This window comes from Strix uralensis, chromosome 3 (assembly GCF_047716275.1).
Source record: "Strix uralensis isolate ZFMK-TIS-50842 chromosome 3, bStrUra1, whole genome shotgun sequence".
In the NCBI taxonomy this organism is placed as follows: domain Eukaryota; kingdom Metazoa; phylum Chordata; class Aves; order Strigiformes; family Strigidae; genus Strix; species Strix uralensis.
The window spans coordinates 51,815,311-51,840,219 of record NC_133974.1 but is presented as its reverse complement, the minus strand read 5'-3'; the positions used below and the strand labels follow the sequence as shown (position 1 = coordinate 51,840,219).

The following is a 24,909-nucleotide window of genomic DNA, read 5'->3' as shown; positions in this document are numbered from 1 at the left end:
ACCATTTTCTCTCAGTCAGTTCCACACAAAAGTTTACAAATAGTAGTATATCTCAAACATCAGAAACATTTAAACCAGAAAAGGTAACTTGGAATATACTTGAAAAAACGCAGAGCACTGACTTCTGAAGGCATCACCTGCATAAACTACAATACTACTAAAATTTACAGAACATACATTTACATACATTTTATAAAAATATGAAACAGAACATGGTCTAGTTAGTCCAAAAGCTATTCTTTGACTAACTCTTTTGAGTGTATCAGAAGAAGACATAAAACTGGTAAGTATAGACACTCACAGAAAAATCTCTTCAGAAGTTCCTTCCTGATAAGAAGCCTTAGTCTGTGTTGCCACCATGTGAAAGATCTCTTATTATCCATGTGCTCTTGATAAAATGCTGGCCTCACTGCTAACTTCTAGTAGCATTTTCTAAAGTAAAGTAGTATTTAGTTGGGGGTTAGGATTCAGTTTATTTTTAAATAAATTTCTAAGGCATTTGAGTTTATTGCTTCTCAATTTCCTTTTATTTCTCTGATGCACTTTTTCTTAAGTCAGAAAAATGTAATTATAAGCATACAATTTTGACACATCTATATCCGCAGAGCATTTTCTATATCTATAGAACCACAGTTCTAATCTTCTAAGTTCCTTCCTCGTAAACAAATCTAAGCCCCTGATAGTTTCATTGTTTGTCCTTAGTGCCCTTTATTTTTGTCTTTATTTTGATAAGGTAAAAAATAGTCATACTTAATTTAAAAGTACACTAGACATTTACGTAACAAAAATATATAAAAATTATAATAGTTCACGCTGAAAGTCCATCTTGCTCAGTGTCTTCTAACGGTGACCAAAAATCTTCTCAGATGCCTCCTGCAAATAGAGGGTGCTGCTGAGGTGCCCTGCCTGCAATTCTCCTTCAACTTTTGCCTTCATGTTTTTCACCCTAATGCATTCCCCCACCCTTCTTTTTTCTTCCATTTTCCCCCAAGAGTGGGTCAATTTCTCCCCAATGTATTTTCCTTCAGTCCCCACAAACTTCCTTTATTATAGTTATTTTAAAACCAAAAAATGTGACTCAAAATTTTACAAATTTTATCCTGGATCCTTGATATATCGATGTTTTCAGGTCTTCAAACATCTAGGAGAGCAATTTGGGATGTATCTACACCCCAAAATCAAGACATTTGACTAAGTGGTAAGAACAGATTTAGAGCAATGCTAAGCAGATCCTGGGGGCCCGCTCAGGCAAACCAGATGTATCAAAAGGACTACTAGGCACAAAGGTGCTCTTTCAGACTAGATCAGAGCTCAGTCCCCCCAGTCATGGGTAATCCTGAAACAGGTATGCCATTTAGAAAGACTGTTCTTTGAGATGTTACTGACATGTATATTCAGAGTGTGACTATATCTACAGTGTAATCTGGGTTTATTTTTAATGCTAGCAGTATCCAGGATGGCATGCCTTCTATTGGTAAGGATCATTTGGCTATTTAAGCAGTTGTGTATTTTCCTTTCAACCAAAGATTCCCAAATTCTAGATGGACTACAAAGGGAAAAGCTGTGCGGATGTGTTGTGAAAGTATATAAAACCAGTAAGTCTCTAAAAATAACTAGTTTTTCCTCTTTTGAGTGCTTGCCATGGGGGAGAAGGAAGAGCTCTTGCAATACAACCAACAAGGGTGTCACAACATACCCTCCCTTCAGGTATTTATATACATTGGTAAGACCCCTTCTGAGCCTCCTCTTCTCCATGCTAAACAGTCCAGCTCTCTTAACCTTTCCTCATATGAAGGACTCCCTTTATCATCTTAGTAGCTGGACTCTCTCCAGCTGCTCCATATCTCTATTGCACTGGGGAGCCCAGAACTGGAGCCAGCACTCCAGCTGTGGTGGTGGTTTTCAAGACACAAATGAACACGGTGCTAGATAATCTCATCTAGGTTCCCTTTTCTACAAAAGATTGGACCAGATGATCTTTTGGGGTCCCTTGCAACCTGAGCTGGTCTATGAACTTGGTGTCCACCAGGACCCCCAGGTCTTTTTCCACAAAGCTGCCTCCCAGCTGGACAGCCCCTAGTATATATTGGTGCCTGGAGTTGGTCCGCCCCAGGTGCAAGACTTTTCATTTGCTTTTGTTGAACTGCATGAGGCTCCTGTCAATCCATTTCTCCAGACTGTCAAGGTCCCTCTGGACAACGGCACAACCCTCTGGCGCATCAGCCAATGGGTTGCTTAGATATTGACTGCCAGTTATTGTTTTTCTGAATTATTCAGAATGGTAGTCTCATGAACTGCCCATCAGGTCTCTTGGCAGGAGCACTGGGGAGCATGGTGCAAAGATACCTAAGGCTCTAGACCAAGTTTATCAAGGGCACAGCCAGATTCAGCAGCTTCATCTCAAAAAGAGGGATGGCAGCTCCAGCGAAAGTTTAAAGGAACTAATGGTGATCCTGGGAATCAGAGCAAGAAGGACAATGCAGCAGACCCTGAGTCAGCAGCAAGGGACAAGGTGGTGCAAGAGCCCCAAGGCAAAGGAGAAGGGGAGTCAGATGTGAAGCTGGAGCAAGTGAGAGAGACTGCAACTGATTTTCTCAGACAACATTCAGTTACACAATGCTTAGGAACCACCGCTTTAGAACATAAGCCCTCTGCTACCGTGATTCTTCCACCATCAGTGTTTAGTGATTAGGAAACAAGAGTTCTAGCTCTAAACCATAGTTACTGATTTTAATAACAAGACATTGCTCTGTAGACTTTGAAAGGATGTGTAAACAACATCCTAGTATTTTTGCCAAAGCAACTAATAGGAATTGTTTTTAGCTTTTGGCAAAATGACAAAAATTAGTGTTTTGCTTTCTAATTCACTCTCACAGAAATTAATTTTTCCATATGCCAATTAACATTAGCATTTTTCATTAATCCATTTATTCCTATTTAATTATACTATCCAGACATTTTATGTTGCCAAAAGGACATCAGAACTAGTTTTCTGTATTGTCTTTTATTGGTTGAATAGTAGGGAATATGTTTTTGAGGGTTTGTTTTGGTTTAAACCAAATTATTTCTTCCTGACCCATAACTTAGCACTTGAAAGGCACTCTATCTTTTTAGACAAAGAATTGACCTTCACTGAGCCACTTAAGAGAACGTATCCCTATTTTGTTCAACTACCATTGAACCTTCCTTTCTATGATGTCATCTCAGGGACAAACAAAATAGATACAAAGTGTGGAAGTAAGTAATAGGTATGCCTCAAAGAAAAAAGAATTGGTATAACAGCTCAATTTTTAGAGACTATTTTCCTTTTAGAAAATGTAACAGAGACATAATAAATTACTTGCTGACAGCTAAAAGAAATATAAACTATTAAACCAATTACATAAACCTCTACTCAGTCCTGTTTCTCAGCTACAAAGCTTTTCAGAAGCATGCAAATTATTGAAAAGCTGATAATATAGATGTCCTGAAATTATTTCAGGAATTGTAGAGGATTATATCATAAGTAACACCACCAGAAAAGACAAAAACAAAGGAAAGGAAAACTATAACTGAGACTATAACTGATACCACTGATATGAGAAAGGATAAATAGTAGGAAGGCAACATAATTTGCAAAAAATATGTGGACAAACAGGCCAACTACACTCTGAGTCATCCTAAAGATGAGCAAATAACAATTCCTCTATAAACACAATCATGGGCATAGTCCATTAGATATGACAGCTCCAGCGATAAAAATATAGTATTCTATTTATACAGGCTGTTGATGAAGAACTTCATGCATACGTTAAATAGTATGGCTTAAAAGAATAATAGAGGTTGATGAAAAACCTATATCCTTATCCTTTTTATTCTTCACAGTCTTTGCATCTTCTGCCTAATACAGAAAAGAAACAATTATCTATTTGTGGCAGGGTATCTTTAAGCAAGCAGACAACTGACAGCCTAATTCTAACCATAAAAAACACCTAAAATACTAGCCTAAATATATTTGGGTCTGAAAACCACAGCATCTTCCTAACTTGAATCTTGCATAAGCATTCTCATTCTAAACAAAAATTCAATCTAAATCCATTGTTACTATAGTCCTACCTCGACTGAATTGGCACTCCTTGTTTAACCCTTGCATGGCACACTTTCCCATTCTAGAATTACTATTCAATTGGTAAGAAAGACCCTCAAGACCTAGATCTCCAGATTTTGAGACCAATGACCTCATCCTGAAACTAATTACTAGAATGGAAAGACTCCCTTTGGAGTAGGCAGTAAAAATGAACTTAAACTCCACTCTCTCACAAGTGAAGACACCAGAGATAACAGTAATCTATTGCTCTTCTTTTCAGAAGTCTATAAAAAGTTCTAAAAAAAAAAAGAATTCTTCATTCCCAATTTTCTCTCAGTATCCCCTAACCTTATACAAAAAAAGGCACCTTCTTGGAAGGGTAGTTGTCATACTTTGGAAAACACTGTTGAAAGCTCTACATGTGAAAGCTTTCCCGCCACTCGATTGCTTCTTTATTAAATTAGTGGTGTCAATAGCTAGTGGAACTGAGACAGAAATAGAGAAAGATTAGTTAGGAGTAGATTAATTTCCTGTTTCCCTGTCTTTATGAGAACTTCAGATGTTGTGAATATATATAATAAGAAAAGACAAATCCTGAAAGAAGTCTGGAGAATCTTCAGCAATATCAGCTAAACCATACAACAAACTAATACCCACACCATGTCATTCATTTCAAAAATTCATCCAGAGCAAAACAGAATGGGTGTGCCCTACAGGAAAGAAATCTATCTCTGTAGGAATTCTTTTCTTTGAGGAAAAAAGGAATGAATATTTTGGGCATAGATGTGAAGCCAGTTTAAGCAATCAGACAGAAATGATTCCCAGTATTCATTTGTCCCCTGCTTTTATCACTTTATATTGAAGCATTCCAAAACTCTAAAAAGCACAAGAAACTAGTCTTACAGAAGCAGCTGATGAATACCTCTCAAGGATTCTGTCAAACAGACATTTAATAAGGACAGCAATGGTGATAGAAAACAGGGCACAGTATATCTTCTTTACAGCACCTTCTAATCATTTTGTAGGTATTTATAGAAAACACTTATTAAAAAAAGTGTAGAGCAGGCCACTTGGGAATCAACTGTTTGCCACCAAGCTTTTCCTCATTGAAGGCACCTATGTTTCTATGGAGTCCTGGAATGACAGCTAAGCTTTCAGAATATTGAGAAATTGGAGGAGGAGAAAAAAAAAAATTCATCTTTTCTCACGAGGGAAACTGTTGCTCTTCATCAGCAAATCTGCCATCACTGTTGACACTTCTGTTGAAATATATGAATGCAGAAAACATTTTAGAAGTTTCATTTCTATAGCAATCACAATAGATGGCAAGGCACAATGGCTGGATGAAGATGTAAACAAAACTCAGCTTCCTTATGATTGTCAGAAATTGCTTCTTGCTTTCCTGAGGCAACACGTCAATAAATTCAATCTGCTTCAATTAATATACCTATTCTATTATAACTAGATGGTTATTTGAAAAACAGAATTGCAAACAAAATGACAAATAACTCTTCCCCTCAAAAGGTCCTTTTCTCTTTTTTCCCCCCAGTATCTTTATAAAGCAATAGTGATTTCATTAGCGCTGTTCATTCTTTTCATCAGTCCTTGGGACAACAAAAGAATCTGAGGTAGAAAGTGAGCAAGTTTCGTGCTGGAATAAAATACTTCTGTTCTCTTTGAAATAAATGTAATAGCATTAATGACAGGAATCTGCCATGCTATTTTGGCATTCTCTACAGTTTCATCATGAACAGAAAAACAGCTTTATTAGAAAAGTTATTTTGGTACATATATAGGAACTGTGGGGAAAGGGGAGTAAAGAGTCTCATGCACCTTCTCCTGTATGAAGTGTACTATTTCTATAATCCTGTTGCTTAACTCCTGCAAGGGTTTTAAATCACTGGGATACAGAATTGAGGCTGACACAACCACTTCATATGGAGAATGTCAGGACTCCAGGTAATAAAAGTTTTCACATTCCTTTAAGCCTTCATCCTATTACTCCTGAATACAATGTACTTTAAATAGAAAATATCTTCTAACTTCACACAAGATGCCTTGAGTATTTAGGACACAGAAGCAGATGCAATCTAATCACAGCAATAATCTAGTACCTGTAAACATGTTCTATTAAGAATGACAAAACCCTGTTACTGCAATGACCCCTCTAATGGTACTGGAACCTTTTATATACAACTGCTATCAAGACCACACTCAACAAACTATATTGAAGGATAGGTTTGTGATACCTTTCAACTGCCTTGTCAGGTGACGAATGTCATCTCTGAACTCCGAAACAGATATAGATCAAGGTCTGTCTGACTTGTGTAATATCATATGTGAATACTGAAACATTCGCAATGTTTATTGGCATAAGTCTTAGCAATGAGTTATAATGTATGAGAGCAGTTGAGATTACCTAGAGCCATTCCATCATATGATGGCATGAACTACTTGGGTTGATGCAGATGAGGTATCTTCGACTTTTACTAAAGGGAAAGCATTTTGTATTATTTTTGTGCTGTACTGGGTCTGGCTGAGCCAGAATTCGTTTTCCCCTATATCAGCCCTCATGGTGCTGTGGCTTACACAGCACCAAGGTTCTTTCCAACATTTTCCCCCCTCAGTGGGACGGGGTGGGCAAGATCTTGGGAGGGGACACAACCAGGACAGCTGACCCGAACTGACCAAAGGGATATTCCATACCATATGACGTCTGCTCGAGTATAAAGCTGGGAAAAAGGAGGAAGGGGGTGGGGTCACCCTTGGTCCTCCGAGGCAACCACTACGCGTATTGGAGCCCTGCTTCCTGAGAAGGCCCGACATCGTCTGTTAATGGGAAGTAGAGAATAAATCTGTTTTCTTTTTTTTTTGTTTCCACGTGGACCTTTGCTTCGCTTTGCTTATATTAAAACTACTTTTGTTTTACCCACAAGGGTTGGTCTTTTTTCCTATCTTATTTGCTTTCCCCTCTTTGCCCCGTTGAGAAAAAAGGGGGAAGGGGGGGGAAGTGATAGAGCGACTTGGTGGGTACCTGGCATTTAGCCAAGGTCAAACCACCACATGTGCATATTACAGCACTGCAGGTATGTCTGGTACTCTAAGCCATATGAGCATCTAAATGTTGTTAGCAATCCTTGGTGCAAAGGTATAAAGCAGCACAGGCAGCACCTCTTAGGCAGCACTGGCAAAAATCATCTGTCTCAAGTACACAGAAAGCATGCACAACCCACAGGAGAAGGTAAAGATGCAACATTCAAAAACACAGATCTTGCATTTAGCACAGGAAGAGGGAGGAATATTACATTACTCTTCTACTTTGGAGAAAACTAGTCAGAACAAGATTGGAAAACATGTTTTGGTATTATCTTAAGGCCAGTAATTTGAGATTTAATTTAAGTGATGGATGAGATTCAACTACCTCTAGTATTATTCTCCCTAGTTCAAACATGGATATGACAAGCTACATGCATTAACATTCCATTTTTTATGGTTAGAATCATTAGTAGCTTAGCTATCACGTTAAGAGTCAGAAAAGTAAGTAACAGGTCATAAAGAAATTAAGCCAGTGGAGTTTACGCAAAATGAACCTTGACAATCTGTTCTTCAAATATGCATAATGATAGTTGACGAATAGAAAATTGAAAATTTGTAATTTTCCCCTTTCAACTTTTTATATTTTCTAAAACTACTCGTACACGGAGAAACCGAACTGAAAACGTCCTATAAGACTTCATGTTGCAATGAGCAATCTTTTTGGTAACAGGCTTTTTTTGCCTGTTCCTAAGAATATTTCAGTAGAGAAGCCAGTCATTCTCAAAAATTATCAAGGTACTCAAGGTAAATCATGACATTCTGTGGTTCAGGCTACCAGAAAACTCAATGATCGTGGTACAGAATGCCATATGAATGGGTGATTACAAAAAGCACCAGTAACAAAAACCCAAAACCAAAAACTTGCAGAGCTCTCAAGCTTATAAAGGAGAAGCATATAATTTTGAACAGATAGCAAGGATGTATAAGGAGTTAACTATTCAATCATACCTGCAAGTTTTAAAATTATGGCTCAGAACAAAGGTCATTCTTTCCAATTAATAGAAGTATCAACTGACTCTTTCTCATTAGAGACACTTGGATACCATTAACTACCTATTCATTTCAACTGCAATACTAAAGTACTTCACACCATACCTTTACTAAATAAAAGTCAAATTACAGTAACTTCTGTGGTATCATAATCCATACAGTCTTTACCTAAAATCTTTTGGGTCACTGATTTTAATGGGAGAACATGATTCTGCACTGAAGCATTCTCCTGGGTGCTTTACTTTCCTTCACCCACATTCTTCATCACTGGGCTTATTTTCTCATTTTCCCTCTCTGCATACTCATGAAACTTTTTCTTTGCTCTCACAAGTCTCCAGTCTTTCAGAATGTATTTTTTTTTTTTTAAATCCTGCTTTCAGTTTTGTATAAAAGAAGAGTGCTATGATAGCTCTGCTATGTATCATTTACTGTAACAGCCTCAATGGACAACATTCTCCAAACTATTCAGTACTATCATCAAGTTAGTAATTGAAAAGCATTTCATTTTATAAAATTAAGAATATACTCTTTAACATCAAAGGTGCTTAAGGTTATCCAAGGAAACAATTTTTCCTAAGCATAAAAACGTGCTAGAAAAGATATCTACTGGCAAACATTTATATTTAATAGTAACCAAGTGTTTGTAGGATGCTTTGAAAATAAAGAGTTATTAATTCTTTGTTGTAAAGATTGTCTTATCTGTCGAAGTTATTAGCACAAAATAGTTGTTCATCCAACTACCAATGCAGCAACTGATATACCTACTGAACATAGGTGTATGTTCATGGACTAATCCTCCCTGTGCAAGAATTCACATCTGAATCAAAAGAAAAAAAGAAAAACTTAATTGTGAATTACAGAATGGATGTAAGAATCTAGGTTCAGTAAAACCAGATTGCATGCATATAAGTCTTATTAATCTCTTACACCCGTTCGGTCACTGAAAAAAAAAAACGAACAAAAAAATTCTGCCTGTATTGCCACTGAGTTTAAGCCTGTTTTTTGTGTATGATTACATACTTCCCCAATACCAGAACTGGAAACACGGCTCTACTCGTCTGTGGAGCTAAGGGAAGAATGTATAGCACCTTAAAACAACAGGCTTGAACTGTAAAAGCAAGCACATTGAATTTAAACTGAAGTATTCTATTGAATTGAGTGTGCGACTGTTAGAAGACTTAGTTTTGACATGTTAATGATCCAACGAAATGAAAGCTATTTCATATCGAGCAACCTCCTACCAACAATTTTTGGACAAACTAGTCTTTTGAGTGTAGAAATGTCCTAGGAACAGAAATATAAACATTTTTTTCCTAATAATCTAAACATAGTTTTGGTTTAATGCATAAATAGTGCTACCTTCAAATTCCATCAATTTGAAACATTCTGATACTTGCACAATTGAATATCTAAGGAAGAGGGTTGTGTGGAAGACGTACATTACCATACTTGAGCAATACCGACCTTTCTCTTCTCAGCTGAAACAAAAATTTTCCTTCTGTCCCTTTCAGGAAGTCTTCCCTCTCCGATCTGCTGATACGCTCATTATGAAGTAATTGTCTGCTTTCAACATTAAATGGTGTGTATGACCTCTGTTCTGCTAAGCAGTTATTATTACTTCTGCAAAGATTATTCATCATAGCTGGTTCTTCAGAATCTAGCTTCTCTTCACCTGAAACAGCCAAAGAGAATACAATTTGTAGAAGTGTTCTTAGACAATACATGCAATGAAGCTCAAAATTAATTACTGTTTGTCACGTTACATTATCAAAATTTGCTTGTATCAATTTAAAAGGTGAGAAAGCTTAAGGCTACTTAGAGCAAAGTAGGCAGTCTTCTTAAGAACGTAATTTCTTAAATTTTTCTGGTTTTGTGTTTTAACATTTTAATCTTTCATCTTTTTTTTTTTTTTTTATTTCCCTTTTACCGATTGGTGGATTGTACCTTGTTGAAGAAGTGATTATATTTCAGGATCTGAATATTATGAAGGAACTCAAGCAAAAGGTAGCTGTTAATCTTGTACCTTGGTATGTACACGCAATAAGAACCTGCACAAAAAACTTATGTAAACATTTGCATGATCCCCAAAGGGGAAAGGAGGCAGACTCAGGCTATAACTACACACTAGATTCTCAACTTCTCCAATTAGTAACATCAACTTATTAAGGCTAATGGATTACACTACATATAGGGGTACATATTCTAAATATATATTAATAGGATATGTAAATAATCATGAAGTTTAGTACTTTTTGTATAAGACTTATTTTGCGATAAGGTAACAAGTGACATATTCAGTTTATCATATAAAGTAACAATCCCAGGCAATGTAAGAATTATCATTATTACAAATGAGTCTTCATTACAGACAGAGTTCCAGCACATTTTATTATGAGCTAATATGCAGGAAACCAAGATGTCAAGTCATTTCCCATCTGCAAGAAAATGACTTTTAAATCCCACATTTAGTGACCTTTATTAAGTCTCCACTAATGAAACTCTTAACAACAAATATGATGTAGTTGGAGACCTGTCAAGACATATAATTTCTTTTTACTCCTCCTTTTATGCTCAATAATCCATCAGGGAATCTCCTTAAATGATGCCATTTCATTATCTCTTTAAACATTTCAGCATTTAATGTTAATTTTAACAATTGAAGAAAACTTTCAGTAAAAAAGCCATTACTTAGATAGGAAAAAAGGCACCTGAGTAGTCTGTTTCAGAAGTGAAAGCCAGTATCACTTTTGGAAATCACATTTTCAAAACTGGCTTAAAGCCATTTAAATATTTTAAAAATTTACTCTGAAAGGACATACAGGTCCTATAATATAATAATTCATGTAATTAACAATATTAAAAGCTATCATGCAGTTATTTTTCTAGTAAATAGTATGTATCAAAACATTCTTACTCTGATCAGGAGGAATCATTTTAGCAGAAAGGAAATTACCCTGAGAAGTTCTTCTCAATAAGCGTGCCCGAGCACTGCTGACTTTTCTAACCTCTGCAGCATCGGCAGGAGGTTTTGGAAGGGAAATGGAAGTATCTTCATCTTTTGCAAAAGTGACTAGTATTGGTTTCTGTGACAAAGATAAAGATAACATTTTAATAAAAGCACAGATAATTTCACTTTCATATTAGCAAAAATTAAAAAAAATAGAAAACCAAATGATTTATACAAAGCCTTAAATTCAGAATAGAACAGATAAAAGTTACATAGGTTTGCTCATTAAGAAATTTTCATATCCAGAATCTAATGATACCATTCCACTGAACAAGCCAGATATCTATACCATTACCACCACAGAAAGCCATTTCTGTCCAGGCAGTCAGGGATCAGGTTAGGAAGGCCAAAGCCCTGACAGAATTAAATCTGACCAGGGGTGTCAAGAGCAACAAAAAAGCTTTTACAGATACATCAGTGATAAAAGGAAGACTAGGGAAAACGGGGGCCCTATCTGGAAGGAAACGGGAGACGTGGTTACCCAGGATATGGAGAAGACTGAGGTACTCAATGACTTTTTTGCCTCAGTCTTTACTGGCAAGGCTCCCACCACACTGCCCAAGACGCAGAAGGCAAAGGTCAGGTTCAAGACCATCTAAGAAACCTCAAGGTGCACAAGTCCATGGGACCCAATGAGATGCATCTGAGGCTCCTGAGGGAACTGGCGGATGAAGTGGCCAAGCCACTGTCCATCATATCTGAGAAGTCATGGCAGTCCGGTGAAGTTCCCGTTAACTAGAAAAGGGGAAACATAACCACTGTTTTTAAAAAGGGAAATAAAGAAGACCCAGGGAACTACAGGCCAGCCAGTCTCACCTCTGTGCCAGGTGAGATCATGGAGTGAATCCTCCTTGGAAACTGTGCTAGGGCACATGGAAAATAAGGATTGGTGGCAGCCAGCACAGTTTCACTAAGGGCAAATCGTGCCTCCCAAATTTGGTGGACTTCTACAATGAGGCTACAACACTGGTGGACAAGGGAAGAGCAACTGATGTCATCTACCTGGACTTGTGCAAATCTTCTGACACTGTCCTGCACGACATCCTTGTCTCTAAATTGAAGAGACATGGATTTGACAGAGGGACCACTGGATGCATAAGGAATTGGCTCAACGGTCCCACTCAAAGAGTTGTGGTCAACAGCTCGATGTCCAAGTGGAGAGCAGTGATGAGTGGTGTTCCTCAGGGGTCAGTGTTGGGACCGGAGCTGTTCAACATATTTGTTGGAGACACAGACAGTGGGACTGAGTGCACCCTCAGCAAGTTTGCTGATGACACCAAATCACATGGTGCAGTCAACACACTGGAAGGAAGGGATGCCATCCAAAGAGACCTTGACAGGCTTGAGAGGTGGGCCCATGCAAACCTCATGAAGATCAACAAGGCCAAGTGCAAGGTCCTGCATGTGGGTCGGGGCAATCCCAAGCGCAAATACAGGCTGGGCAATGAGTGGATTGAGAGCAGCCCTGTGGAGAAGAAGGGGATGTTGGTGAAGCTCAACATGACCTGGCAATGTACACTTGCAGCCCAGAAAGCCAACTGCATCCTGGGCTGCATCAAGAGAAGTGTGGCCAGCAGGTCGAGGGAGGTGATTCTCCCCCTCTACTCCACTCTTGAGACCCCACCTGGAGTCCTGTGTTCAGCTCTGGGGCCACCAACATAAGAAGGACATGGACCTGCTCGAGCAGGTCCAGAGGAGGGCCATTAAGATGATCAGGGGGCTGGAGCACCTCCCCTATGAGGACAGGCTGAGATAGCTGGGGTGGTTCAGTCGAGAGAAAAGAAGGCTCCAGGGAGACCTTATAGTGGCCTTCCAGTACCTCAAGGGGGCCTACAGGAAAGATGGGGAGGGACTATTTATCAGGGAGTGATGGGGGAGGGCTAACAGTTTTAAACTGAAAGAGGGTAGATTTAGGATAGATAAAACAAAGAAATTCTTAACTGTGAGGGTGGTGAAACACTGGAACAGGTTGCCCAGAGTTTGTGGATGCCCCCTCCCTGGAAGTGTTCAAGGCCAGGTTGGATGGGGCTTTGAGCAACCTGGTCTAGTGGCAGGTGTCCCTGCCCATGGCAGGGGGTTGGAACTAGATGATCTTTAAGGACCCTTCCAGCTCAAACCATTGTAAGATTCTGTGATTTAAAAGCAAACATTCAGGGATGCAGAACACAAACAAAAGCTAGCCTGAGTAGAGCAACTGAAACTCAAAATTATTTATTTCCCTCATAAATACTCATTTGGTTATCTGTCAAAAAAAAACCATGCCAAAGACTTGTGTTAACAATTCTAGAGGCGTATTTATTCTTTACGACTTGTTTTTGAGCACTAAAGTAGTATTTCCAAAGCACTTCAAATGTGTTCAAATTATGTGAGCCACTTCCTATCACACTGAGACAAATCACGCATATGCAGAAACACGCAAGTTCTAGGTTTTTTTTATGTCAGTATCTTGCATCTTAGAGGGTGTGACTGTCCCCCTGAACCTCTGGTACAAAACCCTTGTTGTGCCCTACATAAATGCATTGTCCTCTACAATCGAGGTGCTCTACCAATTTCCTTACAATAAAGAATCTATTAGAAAGTCTCCAGTCCGATCCTTCAGAGCTCTCCCCAGTATTAGTTGAAGATAGCCAACAGGTGAGACCCACTCCCCACAACCACTGTGACTAACAGAAGCTCTACATCTACAGCATACTAACTTAACTCCATTGGTAAAGCAGAAAAGGCAGTTTTTGCATTGGTCTTACCAGTAGCTTTCTCTAGTTTTTTTCCACGCTCACACACAAGAAAAATGAAAACTTAACACTGGTATTTAAATCTAAGTGTAGATATATTTAATCTAAATACAAGTATGGTCAGAATTTTAAAATTTGATTCATATAAATACATTACCTTATTGAAAATACTGAAGTATAACATTTCTTGGAATTTTTTTTCCCTAATTTCCTGAAGAATGCTACATTTAGACTACTGTCTTGAAGAAATATATACAGCAAGCATACTTAAATGTTTTAGCATGCTCTGTTCTCTCAGGTACTAAACAAATGATCATGACTTAATCTTACATTTAAAGATTAAATACAAAAAAAAATTTAAAGAGCAGATACACTTATAAATTGAAAACAACTCAAAATTTTCACAGAGGGGGAAAAAGGGGTACTTAGAAGTATCTCTATCTGTTTTTTAAATAAACTAGAATCATTACATTTTAGAGAGGTGTAAGTCAAATAGAAAGCACAATCAACCTAGTTACTTTCAAGTTATTGATCACAGAACCACAAAATAGTTCAGGTTGGAAGGGACCTCTGGAGGTCATCTTGCCCAATCCCCGTGCTGAAGGAGGGCCACCTAGAGCCTGTTGCCCAGGACCATGTCCAGGAAGCTTTTGAAGATCTCTGGGCAACTTGTGCCAGGGCTTCGTCACCCTCACAGCAGAAAATGTGTTTCCTGAACTTCAGATATATCTCCTGTGTTTCAGTTTGTGCTCATTGCCTCTGGTCCTGTCACTGAAAAGAGCCTGGGCCCATCCTCTTTGCACCTTCCCTTCAGGTATTTATACACATGGATAAGATCCCCCCATGAGCCTTCTCTCCTCCAGGCTGAATGTTCCCAGCTCTCTCAGCCTTGTTCCAGTCCCTTCATCATCTCTGTGGCCCTTCACTGGACTCTCTCCAGTTGTTCCACGTCTCTCTTGCACCAGGGAGCCTAGAACAGTACTCCAGGCGTGGCCCTACTAGTGCTGAATGGAGGGGAAGGATCACTTCCCTCAAGGTGCTGGCAACACTTCTCCTAATGCAGCCCAGGATACCATTAGCCACCTTCTTAGCAGCAGGGGAATGTTGCTGGCTCACGGTGATGCTCATGACCTTTTTCTATTTTAGTAATCTTACACAAGAAAGCTGACTCAAGTATCCATCTTCTGATTGTTGCTAATGTCACTTAGAATTACAATGCAGTACAGAAATATGTAGATAGTTTAAATTATTTTCAGGTTTCTTTGGGGAAAAAAAAATTACAAAGCTGACATTACGAGTCTCAGACTAACATTACAATGGGCTTCTGTTTCTCCCCAACCTATTTAAACCATATCTTTTCCTAACACTACCAATACACATATTTTTACGCCAGTATTGCATGACTTATTTCCAGAGTACTCACATGATCCAGTGGGCTAAGACGAACACCAGACACTGGTCTTGATTCAGCCAAATCAAAACTGGATGCATGAAGACTAGAAAAAAAAAATTAAACATAATATGAATAAAGTAGACCCAGTGTTTTGTGGTATTTGTTTGGGTTTTTTTATAATTATACGCTTCTTCCCTTTGCCAATGAATATGGGAAAAAGGAGTAAGAAAGGAAGAGTGACAAAGCACTTCCACAGTATCACTATTCTTCCAGGAATGCTATTTGACTTTGATATCTGGGAATCCAGCAGCATCAAGGGAGAAGAATTACAAGATGGCCTGTATACCTGCCATGATAGTTTATCACATACACATCTATAAATTCTCTAATATAAGTCTAAATTCATGTACAAACCCAACTGTGGTTAGTGTCCAAGCTATCTGACACAAGCTGCAGAACACTGCAGGGCAGAAACCCGTTTGTGCAGGTATGAGCACACTCCTTCCCATACACAGGAGAAGCACAGACAGAACAAGCATGGATGTCAGCCACAGTGACCTTGTTACACGGTCACCAACAAACAGCCAAGTCACTCTGAGGCTCTCGCCTTCTGTAAGGGGACAACACTATGCAGTAAGGAATATCAGATACTTTGAGTTCCTCAAGTCATGCTGCCATGAAAACAGCATGAACACTGACTCGTATGGCCATTCAAACATGTTTCAGCATCCTTTCTGGCATGCCTGACACCTAACATTACAAATATGGCTCATATCTCCTCCCTACAGTCATTACAGGATTGGCATATAAGGAGAGCTAAAAAATGACTAGGAAAATGTATTTAAAAAGCCCAATATACAATTTCTTTTCTCTTTTGTCACAAGTGACAGATCTATTGAGCTATGTGAGTTATAGTACATAACAAAACTCCACACAGAAATAATTTTGAAGCAGTATAAATTTTGTTTAAAAATGAGCATTTCAAACTTCAAGACCTACAATTTTGTATTTAAAAAGATCCAAGAAAGCTCTCAAAAAAGATCTAGCATACAGTTTATGTGGAAACAAGCAAGCTTTCACAGTTTCTAGGAAAAGCTAAAGACTATCTCAATTAAAAGCATACACTGTCTTAAGAAAAAGGTGAGTTACAGACCATTCTCCTATACTATTCTCCACATACAAAACTAGACTGCCTGTGGTAGCTCTAATCCACAGGAACTTCCTGGTCATATAGATTAACACCAACAGTAAGGATCACTAGAAGAACTTAAAGGATGTGATTAAGAATACAGATTAACACAGGGAAAAAAATCACCGGAAACATAATTACAGAATCAAATCTCTTGCTACTAAAGGATATTTGAAAAAAATCTTAAAGCCACAGTACCTAAAAACTGAAGGGGGTCTATTTTGAGGAGCTCGCGAGGATCCAGATCCAAACAGTTTCCTTTGATCCTCTGCAGGTGTAAACGGTCTCTGAGTTCTTAGTGTTCGTAGAGCATTTCTGGCTTCATTTATAATCTCAGTACTGGTCTTCTGCTTTGGCACGGAAAGCCTGTAGAATGGTTCTGCATTTTTTGTAATTTTATTCTTTGAAGCTTGCATTCCTCTGCAAAGGAAGTGCAGTGTACAATACATATGGAAGGCACAAAATATACTCCCAGTTTTAAATTACAGTATTAATTCATCAACGGTTATGCTACCACAATGTCGTTAAAAAGGATATTACAACAAAATCCTTGACAGTGCTGAAGTAATGGAAAATAAGGCTCAATTACATTGCATTTCCCTCATTGTTTCTCAGTTCTGTAGGAAAATACTGAAGAAGAGCAGAAAGTATCTGACATGGAGGACCTTTAGTTTTTTAGAGGGAACTAGACTACACCACACTCAGTACCTGCAGTGCTTTCTGGGCCAAATGTGGTACTCTCCAATACTACAGAAAATCTGTTCCCTAACACCTGATTACTTATACAACATCTCAGAAATTCAATAATATGCTGTAGAGCCACTTTCTTTCCAATGAACTTAAGAAAGACACAATATAAGTTATCAATCATACCCAGGGCAACTTCCTAGTAAGTCAAAGAGGTATTATTATCAGAAACTGAAGCACAGTTATCAGTAATTGATGAGCAGAGACAAGGAAGAACAAGTAATCAAATTTTTTCTCCAAGAGAACTGCCTCCCCAATTCACCCTCAAGCACATGCAAAGATAATACTAACATAAGATAAATTATCAACCCAAACTTTCTATCAGTGTTCTGTCCTACTGCATCTTCTGGCAAATGCAGTGGGCAGTGAAAGACTTGCTTCATCTCTCGAGCCCCCCAAAATCAATCACAATCCTGGTGCAGTTCTCTGTAGATATCATCCTCGTCATTTTACAACAAAATCATCCTAGGCTTTAAACCATCCAAAATTCCTCTTCTGCTTTTCAAACTTATCTAAAAAGAAAGATATGTTTCTGCACTGTCTGTGGCTCAGACCATCTGGTAACTTCCATTTTCTCACATAGTTTAGTCAATGAACCGACAGCCGATCAGACACCGCAGTCTTGGTTATTTCTAAACTATGGAACAAAAAATCCTATTTCTCTAGTTCCTCAGTTCACTTCTTCCTGTTCTGCATTTTTACATTTCCAACTGCCTCTTCTGCTCTTTGAGAGCCTGTACATTCTGTCACAGTTTCTTTAATTAATACACAACCCAACCCCTTCAGCTGAACTACACAAGATAAAATTGGATGCTAAGGAACAGTGCACCAACTTCTTTCACTAAAAAATGTGTAATTGCAAAACACAGGAACAGCAGCCTGAGCCTGTCAGTGTTTTTAATCTTTCCAACTACCATTAATACATTACTTTTCTTCACTGTGACTGAATTTGACTCTCTACGCTCCCTACTTTTCTATTAAAACATGATTCAAAAGAGTTAAGTAAGGAATTCCACTGCAGCAGTGTGCCTGGAGTAATTACACAGCCATTCCTCACTGAACAGGGAAGATAGATCACCATTCCCTATTCTCCCAGCTACTGGGAGTCAAGATTTTGACCTTTAAGTGGAGGGTCTTCTGCATCGGCCACATGTCAGTTATTATCCAGCACACACGGAAAAAATAGCTGTGACTAAATACTAAAACATAATCAACATGATTCTATGAATCAGAAATTTGAATTAATTCACATTTCTTTTCTGGTCTATATGTTTCCATCCACCTTCCTAAATGTTAAAATAAATCTTCTCAAGTAATCTCACATTTTACACTTAATCTCTGACGGACACCGTTTTCTTCGGTTCTTAAATCTCTGTGCTCTGACATGGAAATGTGCATGTGATGGGATTTACATAGATGTTTTTCACAGTTAAACTAAGAAGTAACCTGAGAGATATGATGTGTTTCTGTGGAACAGCACCATCTCTGACACAATCAGTTTAAGGTTTTGTTAATGCTGCTGACAACTGCATATTTTCTATCCTAGAACTACATTTATTTGCCACAGTTAAGACCCAACTTCCATATAATAACGTATTGTTGAAGCTTTCACCTCTTACCTATTTCTTTTAAACTGGCAGAGGAACTTTTCTACTATAAGCTTAATTAGTTAAGTCCTACTATCTGGGCACTGTTACTCACCCTTCCAATCCATTATAATCAAAGTTTTAATAATTAATGTTGCAAAGGGAACCTATGACTTCATTTGAATCCTTGCCTGAGCTCACTGCTGCATTGCTACTTCAGCAGAGAGAGGAAGAGCACGGCCTTTCCCCGCTGCTGGAGCACCCAGGCTGGCAGGTAGCAGCCCCCGCTCCCAGGTACTGAGGCAGGGAGTGGAGCGAGCTGGGAGCTGTCACGGGGCGACAGCAGTGGGTGGAACTTAAGACTCACCGCTGACTCGATGAGAGCCTTAACACTTCATCATTTTGGTGTAAGGTAGCATTATACGTATTCAGAATTGTGGTAGTGATATGATACCAATACATTATTAATTGACACCCACAATCATTAGCCAGAAAATGTAATAGAACAGAGAGAAACAAGTAAGCAGTGCCATAAAATATGTGTGTATATATACATATACATCTGATAGGATAAGAAAGCTTACTCTTTCTTGCAAGCATTTAAAAACCACGAGTAGTTATCTGAATGAGTTTGGCTGCTGTGCCATCATAGTACAACCACCACCTCTTTCTCAAAAGACAGATAAAGATGATTTGTACTCTCTACTTTTTAATGCCTAAGGCTGAAATATTCAAGCATCAAGCAATTGCTCTGCTGCAGCAGCACTCAAGAAAGAAGCTTCATCTGCTCTCCAGCATCCCACACCCCAGAAGCTTTGAGGAAGCACCTTCAGCTATATTATGCCAGTTCTTCCTAGAAAACTACTACCTAGATCTGTGCATAAGGGAAAAATCCTCCAGTCAACAGAAGCTTTCCTGACTTTGATGAGCATAAAGTATCTGAATCATTCAATCACAGTGCCAAAGACTAATATAAAATAAGGCTCAACAAATGAGTGCAACAAGGAGAAAGCAGAAGTATAGGATGAAGGAGCAGAATGAGACTTGAAGGGACTGGCTGCTCAGCACACAATCTGGTTTTACCCTGGGTTTTCATTGTTTATACAAGACTAGCTCTCCCTGGTTTTCTATTTATTTGTAAGATTTTCTATTTTTTCCACACACTATACCCTTTTTAAAATAAAGTATCTTAGTTGCAAATAAGAAATAATTCTAATTATTAGTGCTTCTTTCTGAAAATCCAGCAGCGTTCCCATTTTGCTCCCCAATCCTAGCAGGGGACAGATAAAGGGAATGTCACAGTGTCCATGAGGACAGCATAACTAGGAGACACAGATCTTGTCCCAGGTAGCCTTTAACTTGCACTCCTCTCTCACTCTCTACGGGAAGGTAGAAGAGTATTACACCACTGCCTGAAAAGCCATACTTGGGCTCTCTTTTTTCCCCAGTTGTTTACTCCAGAGGTCTGGTTGTACAGAAAGATCTGAAAGCAGTAGATAGCAGTACAGGATCAGAGAACCCCAGATTAGTCCTAGCTATCTCCAGAAGTGAGATAGCTGCACCCTCGCAGCCCTTACCCCGGGTCAACTGGCACAGGAGAGAAGCGTGGCTGACTACATCCGATGTGGCACCACGCTGACTCTGCCATCCTATCTCCCATCTCAAAACCAGTACCATTTAATTGCTAGCATACAGAGTGAGTATGCTTGCAATCACTAAGTAGAGCGAGGAGAAACCCTGAACTCAAGCCGTGAACACTCTGCTCACAGACATCTGACTCCAGGTTCTGTCTGCCCAAGCAAATCTCTAGAACAGTTAGCACCCAAATACAGGTTTAGTAAGAGTGAACTAAAAATTAGTATTATTAGATAGAATTTTAAACACCAGCAACTTATCAATCACAACTGATACAATTTCAGCTTGGTGAAATTTTGAAGCAGAGAAATCACTATTAAAAAGAAATGAGAACAAAGTCACGAGAAATTGAGCCTGCAACCCTCAATTGAGCAAGATTTTCAGTGCATCCATCAGGTAACACGTCCAAGAGGAACTCCTCAAATAAGCTGCACCTGTGGAGTAAAATCTGATCCGGGCTTCGCGGAGTAACCAATCCAAATCCGGCAAAACAAGACTCTCTCCCGGGCACGGTGGGCGCCAAGCTGCCGGGGAACGGCCCGGAGGCTCTCCCCCTCCAGCCGCTTTTGCAAAGCCTCCCGCCCGACTTACCGCCACCCCGCAGCGCGGCGGCAGCCCCCGGGGACGCGCGTTACGGCCGGGCGGGGCACGGCTGCCGCCGGCACCGGCCGCTGCCCAAGGCGCTCTGCCTGCCTAACGGCCCCGTCGATGCCCCCTGCCCAGCGGCGGAGGGTCGGGGTCCCGGTCCCCCTCCCCGCCGCGGGCGGCCCCCACGACCGGCGGCACCGGCGCCCACTGTTCCCATGGCAACAGTACACACCACGGCCGCCGCGCCGCGGGTGAAGTACGGCCGACCCGGCAGCACGCCGGGGCCGGGGCCGGGCAGGCTCCGCACTCACCTCCGCCGAGGAGAGCCGGCGGCCCGGCAGCCCGCCGGTACCGTTACCCGTCAGCCGCACCTGCGGGAGCTGGGGACCGGGAGTCCGGAGACGCCGAGGCGCCTGCGCGGGCACCTGCAGGCGCATGCGCAGCGCGGCCCAGGCCGGGGCGGGCTGAGCGGGGCGGCGGGCCTCGGCGGGCCGGGGCCAAGCTGTGACCAAGCTGTGACCGTCCGGCGGCGGTCGGGGCCGTTGCTTGTCGGGGCCGGCACCCCGCACCCCAGGGCAGGGGCAGTGAGGGCTCCTGCTGCAGCGTTGGCCCGTAGGATGGTGGTTTTCTGGTGGAGGGAGCTTCCCCCGGCCTGTGCTGGCCCGCATGTGTGTGTAGTGAGTGGCAAAAGCCCGGGTTAGGGTTGACAGAAGTTACTCGGTTTGGAAATGCTGGATGTGACCTGTTACAATACATTTTCTCTGAGCTCAGATTTACAGATTGGAAATGGAGACATTGAAAGTTTTCCACAGTAAAACAAAACCAGGGGAACGGAGCGCAGCGTAGCAGCAGCCACAAGATGCCTTCCCTGTGTCACGCTGGTCAGGCACTGAGGGTCGGATGGATGCCTGCTAGCTGATGCCTGCAAGCAGTTGGTGCCTGAAAGTTGAGGCCTGTGACAATTAGTGATAAGCATTACATTATACCTTACATGGTCACGTTGTACCCAAGTGTGTATACCTGGAAGTCAACAATATTATCAGAACTATGTAATCTAGGTGAGACTTCCAAAGAGATCTTGCTTTGGAAGTCTCAAAACAGGGAAATGTTAAGAAATTCTTCTGCCAAACAATGTTTAACTTTGTATTTAACAAGGCCTGAGTGATTAAAGTGTACAGAGAAGATACCCTAACCTTGAGAATAGATGCATCCTGGCAGAATTGCTCAAACAACGTGGATAAGCAAGAACAACTTGGCTGGACAACAGAGTTGGGAAACATCCAAGGAGAAGCAATTGTCCTCAAAAGACTCATGATCATAAAAGGGAAAAAGGAGTAGGGGGCTAACTCCCCGAATGACCACTGACAACCACCCGAGACCCCGCGCATGCGTAGTGTAGTTTTGCAGTGCCAGCATTATATAAATATTGTAGATAGGCAGAAAGGCAGAGACTTCTTGGAAAATGTATGAATATTTATGTCTTTAAGGTATATAAAAGATGAACTTTTGTTTTAGTGTATGCATGTTAGGAGGAATGATCCCCCACGCACCCTGCACCAAATAAAAAATGCCTGCCTTCTAAACTTCAAACTAAGTCTTAGAGGGTTCTTTTGAGACTGGATTTACAGTAACAGGATCAATACTCATCTCGGCAGCTTCCTGCCAGGCCAGAAGCACTGTGGCACCCCCTCCTTGCCTCCTGTTCCCTGGGAGGCTGAAAGAGAGCCATTTTCACGTCCATAGCACAAATCAGTCCCACGGGCTGGAGAGCTTTGTTGGAGTGGCACAAGGGGGTCACTTGCAGTGTCTCCCCCAAGCTGCCTCCTGGGCAAGGTCCTACCAAAGGTGCATCCACCTCCAGGTTTCACGACCCAGTTGGCCAGATGCACTGGACACTTGCTGAACAGCTCCCTCATGTGCCTCCTACTACCAGGATGGGTAATGTGATCATGGCCCTTATCAGGAAATCTCCAGACATGTAACAACAGCAGACAAGCCTGTTGCGGCAAGCGGGTTGTTTGTGACTGACAGGGACAGTCTTAGTTCACTATCTCTGAATATGTTTTGAGATTTACCTAAAAACTACTATAGGAGGGTGGTTATTATCTCTTTGTGAATAATAGAAAAATGCAACAAATACAGCTCCATCTGACCAAGCTTCTCCGTTGGTTCCTTTATAACATACTTCAGATATATCTTAAAGCACTCTCTGAATAAATTAATCTTGTATATATATATTTATATGTAAATATATATATGTCTTACTGACTTGAAGTTCCTTTTACTAATCGCTTAGAAACATTGTAACTTTTACTTCCTCATGTTTGTTAGATGAGAACCCTGTGGACATTTTAAATTTAATTTGTCTTTCTGAATATTGTTATAAGCCTGCTATGCCTCTTTCTTCCAGAAAAACATCCTCTTCCAGTTCCTCTTTTGATTCTGACAGGCATTATGATAGCAGTAAAAAGATCTCCATGTGTAACCCTACACGGTTTACATAACACATGTCATTATCTCTGCTAGCTTCTACTTTATCTCTAATTATTAGACATCTAGTCCTCTTTCTTCTGCAGCCAAGTTCAATACCTCAGAAGTAATGAAAACCTTGTTAGTGTTGTACTTGCTTTTCTTTGTGTATTCTTCCTTAAAGGCCAAAAGAATGTGTGTGTGTGTGTGTGTGCATGTGTGTGCATGCTATTTTCAGATCATTCACAGTTAGCTCATTCTCTGTTATTTTCTTCTGAACATTTCTTTTATTGAGATAATAAAAGTGAAGTTTCACAGAAAAAATGTGTAGATCTGTTTCCTGGTAAAGCCAGTTTGAATCTCTTTTTACTGTTATCATCTCATCATTCTTTAAACAATTTTAAAATTCACCCAGTTAAACCCACTAAGGCTTCCTTCTTGGCTTCTTCTTTAATCCTTTTCATATACACATTATTTCTCCTCTCTCTATTTTCTAGATCATCAAATTGAAGAGTTAATTTTTTATTAATTTTCTGAGCTTTGGCAATTGTAGCAAATACTTTTGTGATGTCTCTCTGCTGTGTCTCAACTGTTACAACTTTCTCACTTAAATCCCTTTTCTCATGTGCTTTTTATTGAATGAACTCTCTCAGCACCTATTTTAAATGTGAGTACTTAATTAAATCTCCTTGTTTGCAATAACATTGCTTTAGGATGGAAGTATCATCAAAACATATAAACTGACTTGGTCTAGGCAAGCCAGTATTTGCTCAAGAGATTGCTGAGGTAAAAGCAGTGTGTTCTGAGCAGTTCTGCCTAAATAACCAAAAAATACAAAGTATTCAGTTATGTCCCATTCATTCAAATTATTTTTTAGATTTGAAAATCATGAAAGGGATTTTGTGCTGGTATCCAGTCTCAATTTTCAGTTTGGTTAAATTAAATTTGTCTAGAAATGAAACTTACCTGGATATCCAAGCATACAAGGTCTATATTTCAATGCTATTCAGAATTAGTTAACAGTGTTAAACACTTTGCCTGCCCCAAGTGTTCATTGATCATACTTGCTGCTTCTTGTTGCTGACCTGTAAGAGCTGCCTCCAGTGCCATTTCAGCAACACAAGCGGCAATGCAATCCACATTTCCCCCTATTTATTTTGTCTTTTTCAAAACAAAACAACAGTCCCACCCCCAATCTGGACAAAAATCTTCCTGCCATATTCAACTTTGCATAAACCATCTGGTGTGTGCTGTTAAATAAGCTCTGTGTTTTATATCACTTGTAGCTCATTACAAAGGCAGGTGAAGCAGTTCATTTTACAGCAGTTAGAAGTAACCCCTATACTAGGTGGCCTAATAAGTTTTAATCAAACAGGTTCATGAAGATCTCCATTATATGCAGCAGGGAAAT

General features: G+C 40.0%; 1 protein-coding gene across 8 annotated transcripts in view; it reads right to left on the bottom strand.

Annotated features, from left to right (window-relative positions):
* The window catches only part of ARMC2 (armadillo repeat containing 2), a 70,274-nt gene extending 48,833 nt beyond the window's left edge, over positions 1-21,441 (bottom strand). For 2 of the 8 annotated variants that reach the window (XM_074862247.1, XM_074862242.1), the window contains exons 1-5: positions 21,341-21,441; positions 16,672-16,893; positions 15,315-15,387; positions 11,067-11,235; positions 9,602-9,824 (exon numbers count right to left, since the gene is read on the bottom strand). In XM_074862247.1, the coding sequence (XP_074718348.1) occupies positions 9,602-9,824; positions 11,067-11,235; positions 15,315-15,387; positions 16,672-16,889 (683 nt within the window). In that variant the 5' untranslated portion in view covers positions 16,890-16,893; positions 21,341-21,441. Of the gene's footprint in view, positions 1-5,274; positions 5,326-9,601; positions 9,825-10,096; positions 10,201-11,066; positions 11,236-11,640; positions 11,895-15,314; positions 15,394-16,671; positions 16,894-21,340 lie in introns of those variants that run through there. The other 6 variants (XM_074862250.1, XM_074862244.1, XM_074862245.1 and 3 more) reach the window with 6 other exon arrangements.
* Between the last annotated feature and the right edge of the window lie 3,468 nt (positions 21,442-24,909).